Source organism: Varanus komodoensis, unplaced genomic scaffold, assembly GCF_004798865.1.
Source record: "Varanus komodoensis strain SLA01 unplaced genomic scaffold, ASM479886v1 scaffold26, whole genome shotgun sequence".
In the NCBI taxonomy this organism is placed as follows: Eukaryota; Metazoa; Chordata; class Lepidosauria; order Squamata; family Varanidae; genus Varanus; species Varanus komodoensis.
In genome coordinates, this window is record NW_025335684.1 from 3,526,807 (window position 1) to 3,545,358 (window position 18,552).

An 18,552-nucleotide genomic window follows, 5' to 3' on the forward strand; every position below is an offset into this window, starting at 1 on the left:
TACAAATACGCTAAACAAACGAACAAACAAACAATAAATTCCTGGCCCTCCAAGTGACCGTGGACGCAAAATGTGCCAGCTCGTGGGTCTTCTCCGACAGGGCCCTGCTGGGCTGGGAGGGGCAGGCCGGACGGCCCACCTGCATCAGGGCTTCCGCTGGACCAGGAAGCTGTGGCAGGAGCTCACCTGCTGCACGGCCTTGTCCGCCAGCAGTGCAAATTCCACGGAGAGGCCCTTCAGGGCCTGCTTCAGGCTGCCCCACGTGCTGTTGTTCAAGGCCGCCCAGGAAGGGAGTGGGGTCGTGTCGGAGCCCAACGCGCTGCAGAGAGAGAGGAGAAGGATGTGCTGGGATGCAGCGAGGAACTGCGGCACGGGAGAGTCGGCCTGCCACGTGCACAAAAGCAGCAGTGAATTTGCAAGGGTCCCACCCCCCACCCACAGGTTCTGTGTCCCCCGAAACACAGCATTCGAACTGCCCGGTGATGCATCTGTCTGTCTGCTGAGGGTCATTCAGTCCCAACACGGGATAAAGTCCCACCAGGAAGCAAGAGAAATGACCGAGGGTGCCGAGTGTCAACCTACGGAGGGTAACCAGCCACTGCCCCTCTAAGCCTCTAAGGAGCTTCTCACAAACATCGCACATTCCCTTAAGGGCAATCCCATGCCTGGCTGCTTGGAAGCAAATCCCATTGAGTTCAACTTGCCTCCAGGTGAATGTGTACTGGATTGCAAACTAGATGTCTGGGAAACTACACCTCAGTTCAGGCCATTCACATCACAAGAAGAAGGGGTGCTCTTGCTGCAGAGCTCCACGTGAAACAGGGATGCTGCCTTCCACAGATACCCGGTTCCTCCAGACAGAGCCCCCACCCTTGCCGCAAGAGGGAGGCCTGTGCTCGGAGACTTCAAATGTGGGCACTCGGCAGCAGTGAGGTGCATGAAGTAGATCAGGACTGCGACCCTGGGTGAGTGCAGAGGAGCAGGTGTGAACCCTCTCCCTCCCTCCACCACACCATTTCCCCCAATTAACCCCCAGACTTGCTATTTGCAGTGTTAAGGGAACTAGGCCTTCACACAGGCTGCTTACACATGGTTTTTCCCCCCCTAATGGAAGCAATGGATTGTGGGGGCATCATCGAGGGAGGAGGGATTTGTCACCTAGAAAATAGCACCACAGTCCCAGTTTGGGTCAGGTGCTCCGTGACTGCTACACGCCCAAATTTAAGGTGAAAGGAGGACTCTCACAGATGGTCACCCGCATGTGAGGTACAACGGTGATCCCTCAGCCGAAGCTGGTTTACCTGAGTTCCTTGCCAAACAGAAGGAGGTCGGAGGCGTTGTCAACTGCTCGGGAGGCTATCCTCTCAGCTCGGTCCCGCAGTTTGTAAAAGCTGTTGTAGATGTTTCGGATCAGCTCCCTGCTGGCAGCAAACTGTCCCTGGATGTCAGCTGGCAGGAAATCCTAGGGGAGAGCGCAAGAGGGGGCGGCCGATCTTACAAAAGCTGTCAAATGCACAAAGAACCGATCACAAAGAGCAGCGTTGTGCCTGCAAAGCTGAAAGAAACGGCGAATGTGTCCATCGGAGATCTCTTTGCAACCTTACACAAAACGTTCTTCAAACAGGAGATTCCACATGTATATCCCAACTCCAGAGGTATGAAATGCTGAGATGGAGTTCCGTCCACTGATGCACAGAATTCAAGGCGGGATAAGCGATGCATACAATAATTTGATAGGTACCACTAGAGTTACTATGACTATATAATCAAGGCATGGTCACAGTAAGGCAGGGAATTGAGAAGTGAAAAGGTGAAACTGAACAAAACTTGGGAGATCTCCAATTGGAATTCCCATTTCTTTAGAAGCCAGCCTGAAAGGAGTAAATTAGCTCCTCAAACACCTGTTTCCTCAGCGCCGTGAAAGCATTCAGGTCTATGCATGGGAAAGATATGTAGACCTGTCTGTTCTCCCTAATCGGTCAAGCTGTTCTCGGACGTCTTCCATGAAAGGCAGTGTAGGAATAAGCGACACAAATAAATGGCAGCTTGAGAGAGCCAGCTCCTAAGTGTGGAAACGGTATGGGAGGAGAGAAGGGGCTCTGGGCCTGATCCAACCCACTCCCCACCCGGCAGCTGGCTTTAAAACACGTTTAAAGAGGCATGTGAGCAATCACAGTCCCTCATCTGTCTTTTCACATGTCCCTGAGAGAAAGGGAAAGCTAGCTAGAAGGAATGTTTCCTACTTGGGGTGCTATTTCTGGTCCAGCAGATGGTGCTGTTAGAGACATCGCTGGACGTCAGACAGGCAGTGACCTCTCATCTCTTAAAGGCTGGTGAAATTGCAGTCAGAGTTCATTTTTTGCCAATCTAGGTGCAGATGCAGGAATAACTTCTATTATTATTTCTTCTGCAATCATGTTCCTCTTCCCTGTCCCACCAAATTAGTCTGGAATGAATGCAATCCTAGACATGGTGAAGTGGCTCAAATGCCACCAAATTAGGGGGGTTTCAGCAGCCCGAACACAGCAAGGCTGCAGCCGGTGCTCGGCTTTTGTGAACGTGTTTCCTGTCCTACTTCTGTTTTCCCAAACAGGTAGGAAGCTTTCCACGCATGCTGGAGACAATACCTTGGCCTGAGTTGCTAATTTACACGTCATGAATTCATCTCCCACACCTTGGACCAGCTCCCTCAGCTTGTTCTGCACATCCTGGAAAAGCAGAAGCAGCAGATTAAAAAGGAGGAAAAGAAACCGGGCAATTTTTCCCTAGTCAGCAGCGGGTGAACACAGACTGACCCCCTTATTAAACCAAGGTCATGCTTGCATTTAAGGGAGGGTTTGTAACAGGTCTTTCCCAGACCCATGCAATATACTCAAAGAGAAGGAGCACTGTCCAAGCATACTCACCGACCCACTGAAGGAGAGGAAAAGCTTCAAAAGCACATCTTCTGAGAATGGAGGGTGCCGGGCCACCAGGTTGGCAAAACGCTTCAGCGCACGCCGCCTTGTTTCAATGAACTCTCGGTCAGCTGCAGGAGGAAACCCGTTGCATGTTAAAGAACCTCAGTCTTGGGACGTTTGTGCTACCTTTCTATACATAAAGCTGAGCAGGGACAGCTCTGTGGTCTTGCCAACTCCAGTACAACTTCAGGGGTTGTCCATGTCAGGTCCAAGCGGGAAGGAAGTGGTGGCAGCATCTTGCCCTGAGGGCAAGCCCCCCTCTCAGTTGAAAGGGCCTAAGGCAGTAGGCCTGGGCAAGATCTCTGGACCTGCATGTTAAAGCCACCATATGGGTTTTTAACTGGAATTTAGTGCTTGAATTATACTGAAGAACGAGGTTGCTACAGATGTTTGCAAACCTGCACGCCTTCAAAGGCAACCGCTCCATGGCCCATCTTGTTAGCCAAAACTTACCGCCTAGCATTCTTTTAGGGGGAAGGGCAGGGACCATCCGGTACGGGAACTTCTGAAGGAGCATCTCGTGGAAGACCACAAAGTCATTGTACCGCCTGTACACAGAGCACCTGAAGCGCTACAGCAGAGGCAGAGGAAAAAGTTTTGTCGCTTTCGTGGGGCCACAGCAGCTCTCGGTTCCTCATACTGCAGAGAGCCCACTGAGGCAGGCAAAGGTCCCATCTAGTCCGACATCCCATTTCCAGCAGTGGCCAGATGTTTCCCGGAAGCCCATAAGCAGCCTTTGAGGGAAATTACTCTCCCTTCCCACTTGCTCCTCCTAAGATATGTCTCCGAACACCAAGACTTGATCTGGCCATCACGCCTGTCCTCCGTGGAGGGACCCCATCTCCCTCTAGTAAGCGCCCAGTGGGATCAGAGCATGGTGCCTCTTACTGGCTCCCTTATTTCCCAATCAGTGCGGCCACCGGCAAGCAGTTGGGCGAGGCTGATCTAGCCAGTCCATCATCCTCTTCCCAAGCAGAGGCCAGGCAGACACCTCTGCGCATCGTGCAGGTTAGGCACAACCGGAAGAGATGCAACCCACTGCGTTCCCCTAACAGCTCGCATTCTGAATGTGGAAGATGAATGCAGCCACCAGCTCTACCCCCCTTTAAAGACTCGTTACGCCAGCAACCATCGAAAATGCTTTGATCCACTGGTGACATGGCCAGAAAGCTCAGGTGATGCCACACAAGGAGACGTGTCCTTCTCCCGGCTTTTCCAGACGCCACCTTCAAGCAATAATGCTGGAGGACAAACACCCCCCTTCTCTTGGACAGGACAGGCAGTTATAAGGTGCTGTACCTGCTGAGGGCGTTCTGCTCTACCTGGTGCCTTGGCAAAGTCTGCCTTCTTCAGGTAAAGTCACAGCTGGGTACCAGCCTAGGTGACAGAAGGGCAGTGCTTGCCACCGGCCTCACCTGTGCTTCTGCCAACAGCAGCAGCCCTTGGTAGAAAGCAGGACTTTTATGCTTGCAGGCCCCAGAAAAGATCAACTTTGTCATCAGTCCAATGGATCACACGCTTTAGAGCCACTCCAGAGATAACACGGCAGCCCCTTTCCTCAATCTGCAGGCCTTGCCTCATTCTGCTGCTCCCGATTAAGGTTAATATTAACTTGTGATCTGCCTTGGCAACAGTACTTTTCAAACAGCCGGGGAGGGCAGTCCGACAAGCTCGCCAGTCGTTCCAAGTGGTTCAGGTCAGCCTGCAATTTCATAAATTAAACCTAATCTCCCGTTTTGAAAAGTGTGCTCTTAACAAGCCGGTCCAAGATACAAGATGATTCGATTGTTCTGCCTCTTGTAAGCCACCCTGAACACAGGGTGAGTCAGAGGATAACCGAACTCTCACATGGAAGTAAAGAACTGGCTGGGGTCACACAACTCTTGGGAATTTCAACGATGCGCTGTGGCAGACTGTCCCTGCTCTTCCCCAACCTCACCCTCATAAGGTCTCCCCAGGAATGCTGAAGGAACTCTGAGATGCCTCTTCTGTGTGGCAAGCCAGCAGCTCCATGTTTAAGTGCCTCTGTGTTACCAGAAAAACAAAAAAAACATCCACCCAAGAACTTGTAAAAAAAAAGTGTTTTGGGGAACACGCCCTTAATACTCCCCCGGAGTTTTCAGGGGAAAGTAGGGAGCCCAGGCAGTCTGCTTGGCTTTGCAAGATACCCCAAGCACATGCCTCAGGAAGCAGCCAAACCTGGGGGAACCCTGGGGGAACCAGGGGAAGGCAAAGACTTGGAATTTAAGAGGACAAGCCTGCCTCCCTGCACAAGCATTTCTGGTTTTGAAATGCGCCCCCACTGTGATGGGGCAGGTGAATCGTTCCCAGCTGCTTGGGCATTTTGACAGCAAGCTTACCTGCCACCCTTGCCCAAGGGGTTCTCTGGATTTTAGGCTTGACTGTGGTTTACACTGTCGCCTGGGTTCAGGCAAAACAGTAAGGTAGATTTATTAAACCCTACCACAAGCCATGGCTATTTGGGGTGGCTTGTAAGCCAATCCAGGTTGGCTTATACACCACACTAGGGAAGAATGCCGTGCTCAGACAACTTGATTATATCTGCTAAAATTCATTTGAGATCTGAGAAATGTTTTTACACTGGGGAGAGATATTAAGATATGCAGAGAGAGAGTCCTGTTTGTCTGGCAGAGTAGCAAGCTGCTGAGGGCAGGGTTGCAAATCCGAGACACCAATAGTAGGGATCACACAGAAATGTGCACAGAGTCATATTCTGAAAGATTTACTGCAGCCAGTTGCCCCTGCCTGAATGGCACACTGATTTTCAAAGTGCAAAATGGCCTGTTTATCCTGATGGGTGACTGACTGCAGTAAAAACCTCCAAAACACTTCCAAATCTGGCTTGTCAGGGGAGAAATGAGCCCAGAGTTCCTTGTTCACACATCATGCCCGACAACCCAGGGACAGAGTTTTTAGCTGCTCTTGCCTCCTGCACTAACACACTGCCCCTCTCACAATATCTCATCATGTCTAAAAATCTGAGGTGCTGTGCCATGCGAACCAGGCCATGTTCCTCAGAATATTCTCACTCAGGGTTTTTCTTAAGAGCAGCACTCATGACAGTTTGTGAGATTAGGAATGGACAGAAAACTACACACCACACACAATTTGGTATTTTCCTTGTTTCTGCCTCACTCTGCCTTGGAGCAGCTCCTTGCATTAAAAAAAGCAGCAAAAAAAATAAAAATAAAAATTAGATGCCTGTGGCTGACTGGTAGAAGGAAGGTCTGATACTTACTGGACACGAAGCAAATTGTTTTCATCACATGATGCTTCCAAGCTTGTTCTTTGGCAGGCAGGATATAAATGCTCATATTCAAAAATTCATCAGAATGGTCCTTTATTTACACAAAAGACTTCCTTTAACTTAATATATCTGGTAGATGCACTGATGGGCATTTAGAGATTAACTCTAAGGCTAAGAGGCCGATATCTAGATTATTTAATATTTCTTAGTAATTTTTCCAGAGGAGCATGGTATTTGCAATTGAAAACATATATGGTTAAAAACCATTTAGGTTCTAAAAATCCAAAATGAACTTTAAAGATCCATTTATTTTTAAGTCCTGGTTGTTCTCCACTTCTCCCTCCCCCTTCCTCTCTCTCACACACTTACACACACACACAAGGAAATTAAGTGATTAAGGAAACAATCCTATGGATTGCACCCTTGATACTCCCAAGCCCCTGAACTCAGAGGCTTATGGGCATCCTGAGCAGAGGCGGCAAAGGAACGGAGGTGATCTTTGCCTCCCTGCATGTCCCACTCTGCGTTTTAACTAGGTTGGCTGCCAGACTGCAGAGGAGACATGCAGGGGAAGGAGCTGGAGCACTGTCAGAATGCTTCCAATCCTGGCTGCTCTTGCGTCCTCCCCTCCCTACCACCTTTACCCCCTCTTCAGAGTCATTTTCATGACCTCAGCCAGCCAGCCAGCCAGCGTTGTTCTCTCCTTGCTGTCTGCAGTGGAGGATGTGGGATCAGAGTACGAATTCCTGGCCCAGAGATCAGAGTTCCGATTCCTGCCTCAGAGCTAGGAATCCAAATTAACCTATTTGCCCACAATCCTCCAAAGGAAAAATAAGACATACGTCTTTTGTTTTTAGGCTGTGGAAGCAAAATGATGCGGGTGGCAGCATATTAGAAGGGGCTTTCCACCTGCATGCAGCAAATGAAGGATGCTTTGCTCTTCCTCCTTTGCAGCCCAAGGGCCGAATTTCAGAGATGCTCTCAGAGACAGCATTCCAGTGGTGGAAAGGCCCAAACTACCAAAATCACCAGGATGGTTTAGCTTAAGAGCACTAGCCAGAAACTAGGCCTTCGGGAAGCATTTCTTTTTCATTATATTATTTTTAGAACGGAGAAAAACAGGAAAGCAAAAGACACAAAAAACAGGAAACCAGAAGACAAGCAGTGGTTGGAGAAGGTGGGAAAAGGAGGTGTGGGAAAACAGGATGGAAACAGGCCTGTCTGGAGTCTGCGCCCCTGCTCTACTGCTACGGTGTGTCTTTTCCTCAGATGCAGTTATCCGGCTGATGACTAAAACTCACACAGCTGATCACCTGAGGGATCTGCGATCAGGTGCCGGCCCTACCAAAAGGATTTGTGAAAACAGCTCTCACGGATCCCTCCGCTCACCAGCGAGACACAGCATTACCTTGCTGGAAACTTCATACTCCACATGCTTGAGAAAGAGGCCCTTTTTCTCTGGGATCAGCTCCACCTGCACCGTGTCCTTGCTCAGCAGCTCCTGTAAGGTGTGGGAAAGTACCAGCGGATTTCCTGGAGGCATCTGCATTGGAGGCTCTTCTGGCTCCTTCAGGTCACTTATCAGAGGCTTCTCCACATCTAGGGAAGGAGAAGAAATAAGACTGTAAAATTCCAGGGAAAACGTTGCAAAAGCACGGGCGTGCAATTTGTTCCTTTGCTACCTACACCCAAAGAAGCAGCCAGGAACTTGCAGCAAGCCACTGCTTCCAAAACAGGCCACACCCAGCTGCCTCCTCAAATCACCCAGGGACATCCCTAATCACGCCTAAGCAAGGAGCCTGCTGCCCTTCTCCGCCAGGTGCCAAAGATCTACGCTCACAGCCAGCCAAGAGGCTCGTACTTCCTGCCTAGCTTGCTCCTGCTACGACAAGAATCTGACAGAATCCCTGAGCTGGCATTCTTGGGTCCTGGAAACAACAAACTCTGGAAGGAAAGGAACTGTTATTTTAACTCCACTGCAGGAACGAAGATCAGCCAGATGCTTCGTTTTGCAAAACTTTGGAAGGCAGACTTGTTGGGCTAAAAGGAGATCAATTACCCCAGTGCAAGAAGCTTCTCACTGTTCTGCTTTTACAGTGAGAAGACTAATTTTAAAAAGTAGTCCTCTCAGCATCTTCCTCCCCTAAACCTACCTCCCATGGTTGTGGAAGGATCAATCTATATCATTCATTTGGAAGAGTTATGAGCAGCTTCTCAAGGCAGGATGCAGCCATTAAAGTTGCAACATAATAAAACAATTAAGGAAAGGAGAAGTGGAAAAACCTGACAGCAGCCAATAAAAAAAAGCAATAAAGGGAAAGTGGATTGTCTAAAAAGAGGGATCTTTGCAGGCTGTCTAGTCCCCCACCCCTGCTGGGGCGTCTGAGCTGGCTCCACAGCATGGGGGCCTCTAAGGAAAATAGCTGCTCCGTGCTAGATCATTGCCCGCTTCTCCAAGTGTTAAACGACTCTTTCTTCTTGTGGAACACACACACTCTGCATTGCACGGTCTGATTTCAGGCGGCTCGGGCTTCGTGGGGACATCCAAGGTGCTTGTGCACAGACCAAGAGGCAGCACCTGGGACCGCCGTCAGCTCCAGAGGGGAGATGTGGGCGTGGGCGAACTCCAGAGCAGTGGATTTTGGCGAGTGGCCCATACAAAGCCTTGACAGACTATGACCTTGCCAAGGATGGGTCACCTTTTGCAGAATATCAGATAAAGATAGCAGAGCTTGGAAGGCCGAAGGCATAAATAAAGCTGAGCGGCAAAGGCAAGTCAGAAGGCTGTGAAGGAGGATTTTATGAGTAAGGCCATCCAGGGAGTTCAGCCGAGGAAAGATGGAGAGCTGGACTTCACTCTCAGCCAGTACAATGTGTCTACAGCTGGGTGCTCCCCTCATCATGCACTTAAATCAGAAAGCCACGATTCCACAGATACGTTTTTTCAGGTGGCACAGCAGGCAGGGCTATTAACAAAGGGTCTTTTTCCTATTTAAAAAGCAGCGATATTCAGGACACAGAATGCAGATCTCAACATTCCTGGCAAAGTGGCAAGGTGGGTGCGGGAGGTGTCCCAGCTTTTCACAAGGAAAATGAAGCCATTAATGATAAGAATAAAGAGAGAGAGAACCCCCAACCCCCCCAAACCCACCTTTATGTTGCATTTACATACATCAGGGCAGCCTCCCCTTCTAAGGAGTGCCACACGGTGTCTCCAGCCACGTGACAGGTGGCGCAAAGCATCCTCTGGGACCAGCCCAAGAGGTGGAGTCCCTGAGGCGAAGAGCTGGTTGCCACCTGGCTCCCTCCAGGTCCAAATGGTGGCTGGATCCTTCCTGCAGTGTCCTCACCATACCCAAGGCCAGCAGGTTAGCTGAGGGGATGCTAAGCAGACTACCAGTCAGAATTCTCTACCCCATCATTTTACTGGCCTCTCCCAGCATCTGCTGCCTGCAGCTATTTATTATCATCATCATTATTATTAATAATAATAATAATATTTCTATACCACCCTTACCGGAAGCTCTCTGGGTGGTCCACAACATTGAAGTCCCCCATCCAGATTCCAACCGGGCCTGAGCCTGCTTAGCTTCCAAGATGAGGCGTGAGCAGGCCCTTCAGGGAAGCTACTGCCTCCCTTTGTTAACTGGTAGGGCCGGTCCTGGCTGACCTCACAAGAGAGACCAGAAAAGCCCTTTTTTCGAGGCTTCTCCTAGATTGGTACATGCTTCTAAAGCAAAGCTACCACACACGCATTCCAGCAGGCCATCTCCTCCTCATCTTTTCTGTTTCCCATCAGATCTGTTCTCAATGTTACCGAGGTAGCTTAGAACCTCGATTTATCACAGCGATCCCATTTTCGCTTTGCTCATACATTAGTTATGGGTACTTATATCCTGGAGGTCTTAAGCCACACTGCAGCACTTGAAAAATATAAACATACGTAAACACACATTTGTATTGTGCCTTTGGCCAAAGCCTGATTGGTATCTCTCTGCAGGCCCTCTAAAAATTGAAATTCCAATTCCCCTGAACCAAGAAATATGCTCAGGCCATTCAGATTCCTGCGCTTTCATCTCTTGCCATACCTCCAGGCACTTCTGCTCCACCCCAGTGCTTCTCCTAATCACACCCAACCAGCATCCCATCAAATTCAGCCACCGCGGCAGCCAATATGAGAGGTTTGCTCAGAGATCTGCACTCACTGTCTTGCTAAAAACTGGAGGAGCCACGCTGGAGCTGACCAAAACCTTCTCTCCCCCAGCATTTTGCTTGCAAAGCAGCCAAGAATGGAAGCCTTTGAGAGGCACCAATGAAACAGAACTCTGGCACCAGAGATGGTGCATAGCCATCGCAGAGACAGACTTATAGATTGGTTGCCTTTATATCCTGCACGCCCGAGTCAGGGACTGGTCCAAAGCTTCATGACGGAGCAGGGACTTTTCCTAAGAGCCCCGAAATTTTTGGAACATATAAGAACAAATCATTGGCACAAAATGCTTTTATAATGAGCCATGGGAGTTTGTTCAAAGTAGCATTTGGAATACTTATTGGGCATGATTCAACCAAAGTTCAAGCTTTTAAAAACATGCATAAGTCTTTCATTGGGATAAGTGGTTTCAAGCCAGGCAGACAGTCATTGTACCAGCCCTACTGATTTCAACGGGACTTAAGTGTGTCACCAGGTTGGAACCCACAGGACTGAAGTGTACCAGCTTTGGTAATTCAGGTCCAGTACTTTAATTTCTGTACTCAGGATTCTTCAAAAAGTTTCCCAATATTTACATCACAGGTGCATAAGTTAGATAAATAAATTCTGTAATTATTAGTTTTTTACTTGTTTGTTTGTTTGTTAAAATAATCAGGCAGCATAGCTCCTGAGATGATGACATTTCATTTGAGGCTCATCCTTTGAGGCCAAGTAAAGCAACAGATGAAGCGGGCAAATGATGCACCCTCCTGACTTGTGGTAGAATAATTCCACCAAGGAACATCCCGTGTCAGGGAATTAATAGCACGTCTGGAAGACGAGACCTTGAAACTGTTCAAAAGCAAATCTATCATGTCTGGAAGACAAGACCTTGAAACTGTTCAGGAGCAAATCTATCATCTGACTAGCAAGAGCACCAGCCAAGAGGACTAGGGTGGATCATGCTGTCACGCCATTCCTATGGGATGCTGTATCCAACAACAACAAAACAATTCCCAGATATACTTTTGAATGGCAAGTATCCCACTGAACTGGATGGCAAGTAGCTGTTTCTTCCTGGGGAGGATTATTTCCACTTCCAAAAAATCACAGGCTAGCTAATTATTTCCACTGTGACTATCTTGACGGCAAGCCCCTTGCATATGTAGGGACCCTGGCTAGTGTTGGTACCTTAAGCAGGAGGTTCTTTAACTCCTCCTAGGATTAAATAAGTAATCACACAATGCATTTCAGTACTATTTCGCATAATTCAATTAAATATAGTGCAAACTGATTGTCCACATACAAACGGTTGTGGGTGCTATTGAAAAGTGGCTGCACAAGTATTGCAGTCGGGGATCTAAGTGAAAGCAACACATCCTTAATAAGAGCACACTCAGGTTCTCGCAATATATTTTATACTGCGTGTGGAATGGGCTTCCACGAGAGGTCGTTGAGGCCCCATCAGTGCGGGTGTTCAAGGATAGGCGGGACATGCACATGGTGGGCATGTCGTGAGCGGAGCCAGCTGGAGCCAGGGGTCAGACTAGATGGCCTGGGAGGCCCCTTCTGACCCGCTCTGTTTCTATGTTTCTATTCTCAGACCTTAAAGATGCAAAGCTACTCCAGATGCTCCAAAGATCAGGAACTGATTTTTCTGGCACTTTTGTACAGGCTTCTGGACACACATGTTTTAATGTGTTAATACTAGAGCATCACATCAAGAACATCCCTAAATTTTCTATGATGTATCTTCTCTATTGTCTCTGCAACGCAAACGTCTGAGAGCAGACAGTAGTGGCACCACTCTCAAGAGAGCCGGATTCCAAAAAGGTTTCAGGTGTCAAGCCTTGCACTGACCTCAGTCAGCTTATCTTGAAACTCAGGTACCAGGGACAGTGATAATTTCATGCATTCCTATAATGGAGAGAAAACTATTTGCTTAAGATAACGGTGTACTTGAAAAGGCATTTGTACTGTCCGCCTCCTGACCGCCAACATAAACCTGTAATATGCCTACTGCATATTTTAGAGAATACAAACAGCCATCTACAATCCCTGACTCCACCATGCCATGGATGGAGATAGAACAGGACACAACATAAATCGCTTTTGGACCCAGCTGGATTCAAACAGGGAACGTCAGGGCCACCTCAGGTAGAGGGGCATCCCAGACTGCAGAAAGAGCAAAACAAACCAACAAAACAAAAGACCAGCTCTCTCTCTCTGCAGATTATCAGCCAGGGCACTGCTGCTTTGATCTTTGCCTAAACAACTAGGCCTTGGCTGTGTAGCTCGCTAGGCTATTCACACCCGTCTTCTTGCTTTTTTATTCTCCTGGCTGTCATTTTCCTGCAATGCAACTCCCAGCTCCCGCAAATGGATTCCTGGGCTCTGTCCCAGGTGTGTGACTGACTGGGACGTTGCTGGCACTTTTACTGTGCCACCTTTGCATGGGACTAACTTCTTAAGCCCCTTGGGTCCAGCTAGTTTCTGCTCTCCAGTGCTGACAGTGACTCCTGTTTTGCTCCCCACCTTTCCAGTTACGAAGAAGCACAATGACAAAACCATGCATCCTCAGCAAAAAGATTTCACGGGGACTAAAGTCCGAGCTGTCATTAAAAACCTCCTTCAGTGGCCCCGTCTTCAATATACAGTATTAATCGTGATGGGATAACACTAGAACTGTGGGGAGGAAGTGATAAAGAAAGTAGGCCACAGCTGAGAATGCCCACCAAGACTCAGCCAGCAGGAGGATGTGTCGCAGGAGTTTGGGAGTTGACGAGCAGGCATCGGAGGGGAGACAGCTACAACCTACAGCCCACCCTTGCACACTGCTCAGTGCGCCAGCTTTACACATGAGCGTGTAAAGAGAGGCTGGTTTTAGCCATAGAGATTGCTGAGTATCATTATTTGCTTGCTGTCGACTCCGATCCTGTCTGTGAGGCAGTTACAATTCACACAGCCATAAACATCTCATGGACCAAAGAATTCTCAATGGGTAGGGGTTCAGACAAAACCATTTGGCAAATCTATCAACATTTGTTTAGATGAATACTTTCCAAGAAACTCGTGTTGGAAGATATTGTAAAGCAGAAAACAGACCTCATTTTAAGAACTGCTGCAAAGCAAAGATTCGGACAAGGAGAGCAAAGAAAAAATAACCCTTCCTCAGGAAGCAAAATGATAAGTCCACAAGGAAGAACAGTCATTACTAACTCATGCTGTGACCCTGCAAAGAGGGGACTCCAGATTCAAATAATGTGAGGAACACAGATTCCCCCTTAGCAAAACCAGATGTTTTCCTGCCACTTGGAGCCAGAAATCTGAACACTATAATAAAGAATCATTCACCAGCATTTCCTTTACTGTTCCCTATCTTATGCTGTAGGAACTGCAAACTGAACACTACCCATCAAAAAATGCAGCAAGATTAGATGGGGATCAATTTGCTTCCTAGGAAAAGATTCAGAAAGCAACTTACAAACAGAAGTAAACGACCCTATGAGAAGATATGCAACTCCTCCAATTAGTATTTTTTGTGTGGTTACTGTTTTTAAGGAAATCGCCAACCACACCAGCATCACTAGAATTCACAGTAGATGAAAGCGCATCTAGAGGCTTGGATAAAATTTCACCAAGTGCACCATCCCGTGCAGTGGCTTGGAATCTGATCGGAGAGGATTGCGGCAACTAATCAAGCACAGAAGGAGTTTGGACGCAAGGACTGAGTGCAGGAAACGCAGAGGCATCCATCCCCTTCAGCCAACTGACAAGGAGGGAATTTCTCATAACCCAGCGGGGAGTTGCTCCTTCCTCCCCAATTCCTGGAATGTGCCCCCCCTCACCCAGGACTAGCTCCAAAATTGCATTTGCCAAAGCAAAAAGAACTGCACTGGTTGCAGGGAGAAAGGGAGGCTGCTCTGCAGCCCTGGGGCCAACCCCAACCTCCGAACCCATTCCTGAGGCTGGACTTAGCACCCCAGGTGTGTCTGGAGAGCGTCCAGTAGCCTCAGCTCTGCACCGTAAGTGGCACAGGGTGTGTGCACTAGCACATCACACTAAATCACCGCAGAGATGACCAACGGTAGGTTGCTTGTGTACCTGAAAGACAGTCAAGTTCTCCGTGGGTTTCCCGATTCCCTTTGGTCCTCCACCCCTCTTCTCAGAGGACTGCCTGGCTGTCTTGCCTCCTCTCCCGGGAGCATCTGCGACCCCTTTTTCTCATGCCACTGCTTTTTTGCAGCAAGGGAGAAAAGTACAAGTTGTATGACAGCATGGAGTTTGGACTGCTGGTTGTCAAAACACAGGCTTCCTTTTTAAGCAAAGTGTCTGATAGGCCTACCCAGGCTTATGACTTATGTCATATACATATGTTTCTATATATATATTGATATTTCCCAGTCAAAACCCCCTAAGAGCCCTGTCAAAATACCCAGTTTAAAAGGACTTTTGCTCCCATAAATGCAGCAGCTTGCTCTCTTCCCCTTTCCTGAACACCTTGAATCTCAGGAAAGAGTGGAAAAATGTGAGGACAATGAGAATACTCCGGTCCACTCCAAAAAACTAAAGGGTCCTGTCACAAAGCAGATGATCTACTGGCCATCCCTTTTGCAAGCAAAGATCATTTACGGCTTTGTCTCCCTTTGACAGTTTGTGGGATTCAAATCTGGGAAGAAACTTCCCGATTCCAGTGCAGCCATTAATTAATGCAAGACTTTCTCATTTCTTTGTTTTAGTTTCACAGATTATAAAATACGGAAATCCATATCATAAGATTGCTGCAAAGATTACTGGAGTAAATTGCTGCATAAGATTTGCAGAAACTATTTTAAAGACGACTATAGCCGGTCTGGCTCACCGCTTAGGTTTTAACCATTGTACCATGCTTCCCACAATGGTAGTTTAGGGCACGATCCTATGTGTATTTAACAGGAAGAAGTCTTACAACTCCCACAACTTGGCTGGATGGGGAATGCAGGTAGTTTTAAGACTTTTTTCGGACAAGATGCATAGGATTGTGCCCTGAAAGTCAGATTAGGACATGGAGCAGCTGCATGCAAAGACATGAAGATCACTGACTAACATCCAGAGTAGAATCACATTTTTCACCATCAAACTTTAAAGTCCTCCCATGTGAAACTCCAAGTGTCACTTCCCAGCTGAGGCCTTCCAATATTTCAGATACAAGTGAGAGCAGGTCCCAATATTCACTGAACTAAAGCTGCTGAGTTTCACTGCTAGCGCTTCTTCATAAACCATGCCAACCTAGGTGACTAAACATAATGGGCTGTAAGAGTTCACCCATGAAGTCCTGAGTATACTTTATCACCGAGCATTTCAAGACCGTGCCGCTCAAAGCTAGAGTCCACCGAAATGCTGAGAACTGCAGCCAAGCAAGAAGTCAGCCTGGGCGGCAAGCAAAATTAATTCACCACGTTCACCTTCAAAACAGGGATGCACACCAAACTTCCAAAACCTGACACAGCTAAGCAAATGCAACCCACCAACCACAGACTGTAACTTTGCAGGAACTTCTTACTTCCCCCTTAGCTGCAGTCCCAGGCAAAAATAGGTGCACAAAGCCAGTGGGCTCTCTTTCATACATCCTGAGCAATAGTCAGTGACAACTCACAGGGAACACAAAGCAGGCTTGTGCCTCAGTTGCCACCTGGAACTAGAGAAATAACACTTTGAGAAGACAATTAAAAGCAATTTTTCATTCAGATTCCATATGAGATTTAGTTTACTCTTCATTCAGACCATTCACTTAGGGTTAAACTTTCCGTACATGCCTAAAATACTTTAAAACTAGATTCTGCACAAATTTCACTTCCTTCCAAGTAGCATACTTCTTCAGCCTCCCACGTAAAACATATGCACAGTTAACAGTTGGCTACTAGAAAGGATAGAAGCACATACATACGGATTTAACTGTGTGTTTGGCAGTTCAGTCCAGCCCAGGTGCAAAAGTAAAACTCCAAATACAAGCTGGAAGCATCACTGGGACATGGTGGGGGACAGATTAACTTTGGAGGTAAGGAGAGAGGCATAAATCTGCCCTGCAGATCTATGCAACAGTTAAGATTTTATGTACACTAATGTGCATTATACAGATCAATGTTGGTGTTAAGCACAATTAACTGAAACGCCATATGGATGCACATACGTGTGTACACAGCCCGACCACCTAACACATCCATACCATCCTCACAATGAAAAAGTTGCCCAGCTCTGTGTGTTTCCTAAACGCATATTTGATTTATATTGTGAATGAAATGAATTCAAGTGCCACAACTTACAAACCTAAGTAGAAGACTATGAGCAAAGTGGCAAATTAACTTTTGCGGGTTTAATTGAAGGGCTACCATACAGGAAAAGAAAACAACTAGTCAGAAAAATTTTGTTGGAAAAGCAGATGGATACAATTTCAGGAGGCATGTATTGCTATACACACCCATTAGAAATCGGGGCATGAAAGTTACCACCCCACAAAGACTTTTAAAAGCTCCCCTACCCACAAATATCTGTTAAAATTTGTAGTTCCCCCTTAAAGAGCAAACCCTTTTGCCAGTACTTGGTGTACCACAGGAAACCAGAAGAATAGTATTTTCAAGCGTGCTTTGCATAAGCTGAAAACAAAAAGATCCTTGGCCACATGGCACAATCTCAGGATTGTGCTTTGCAAATTTTCAGCTTAAGCAGATCCCATCAAGTGTTATACTCCTGATATAACACTCAGGAGTTAACTCATGTTAGAAAAAGATCTCAGAGTACAAGAGCAGATGGCTATATTTTGATCCTGGGAACATGAGTTCTTCCTTTTTCACTAGAAACGGGACTTCAAAGAAGTTGAATTAGAAGTTCCTTCTAAGTCACACACCAGTCAGCAGTAAAATGCCTCTGAACAGTATGTTCGTCAACGTGGTAGTCATGCTATAAAAACATCTTCGCTCTGGCACGTCTCCCTCCTTAAGTCTAAAGTATTTTTCCTCTTGATCCCAAGCAACAGGTGACCCCAGCCTTGGGGCAGATGTTTTCCAGTTACGATACTTGTAGGGCAACAGCACTGCGGGGTAGATTCAGTTGAGGATCTTTGACAGGCCCCACAGCCACCTGAGAACGTCATGGAAGCAAGTCCCGTGAGCTCCCAAAGCCCAACCCGCTAACCACTGCGCCACACTGCCTCTCACAACGCGCCTGCCAGGTCGATCAGGCTGAGAATCCACGACCAGCCCCAGACGCCTCGGCACAGCTCGAAATCACCCCGGGGCGAGAACCGCCATCCGCCGGGGCAGCCCCGGCCCGCCGACCCAGGAGCCCCTCTCCCTTCCACGACGCCCCGGCCAGGTAGGCGCGGCGGGCGGTCCGTGCCTGGCCGCCGAGCGGTTGGCTGCCCGCCGTGCGCTCGCTGGAGCAGGCGGGATATAAGTCTCGCGCGCAGAAAAGGGCGCCCGTGAGCGCCACGGGGTCGGGAGCCCCGGCCCGGCCGCCCGCCCGCCACGACGCCCCGGCCAGGTAGGAGCGGCGCCAGCCTCCCGCGCAGCCCGAGGGCGAGCCGCCCCGCCGGGCCTCCCGCCTCACCTGAGGCGCCGCCGGGCAGCGCCGTGCCCGCGTCCGGCAGCCCCGCGTCCATGGCGCCGCTCCCCTCAGCCGCGTCATGTGAGGCGACGGCGGCGGCGGCGGCGGGGGCCTGCCCGGCGCCCTCCCCTTCCTCTCGGCGCCGCCCGCCTCCTTCCCCTCGCGCCAGGCCGGGCCGGGCCGGGCCGGGCCGGGCCGCGGCGGCCTCGTGCCCGCTGCTCTGGGGGCGGCCCGCGGCCCTGTCCGCGGCTCCGCAGCAGGACCCGCCTGCGCCGGGCCCCGTGGCGCGCGGCGGGACAGCGCCGTGCTCCGGGCCGCTGCTGTTTTCCTCTTCCCGCTGCATCCCCCTTTCCTCGCGTGCCGTGCCTCTTTCGCTGGCGCACGTAAAGGCGGCCTTATTGTACTGATGGATCCTAGTGCGTGCCACGAGCTGGCTGGCTGGCTGGCTGGCTTACCTCCCTGCCTGCCTCCTTCCTTCCTTCCTTCCTTCCTTCCTCTTGGCCGAGGAGTAAGATGAAAATGCTTTAAAGAAATAAATTGCACCATCAGAATTC

General features: G+C 48.9%; 1 protein-coding gene across 3 annotated transcripts in view; it reads right to left on the reverse strand.

Moving 5' to 3' along the window:
- The window catches only part of SNX8 (sorting nexin 8), a 26,620-nt gene extending 8,548 nt beyond the window's left edge, over positions 1-18,072 (reverse strand). The window contains exons 1-7 of one of the 3 annotated variants that reach the window (XM_044433880.1): positions 18,002-18,072; positions 7,637-7,827; positions 3,414-3,531; positions 2,907-3,028; positions 2,628-2,708; positions 1,302-1,462; positions 187-319 (exon numbers count right to left, since the gene is read on the reverse strand). In XM_044433880.1, coding sequence (XP_044289815.1) covers positions 187-319; positions 1,302-1,462; positions 2,628-2,708; positions 2,907-3,028; positions 3,414-3,531; positions 7,637-7,827; positions 18,002-18,053 — 858 coding nt within the window. In that variant the 5' untranslated portion in view covers positions 18,054-18,072. Of the gene's footprint in view, positions 1-186; positions 320-1,301; positions 1,463-2,627; positions 2,709-2,906; positions 3,029-3,413; positions 3,532-4,375; positions 7,828-17,300; positions 17,669-18,001 lie in introns of those variants that run through there. The other 2 variants (XM_044433879.1, XM_044433881.1) reach the window with 2 other exon arrangements.
- Positions 18,073-18,552: the final 480 nt, after the last annotated feature.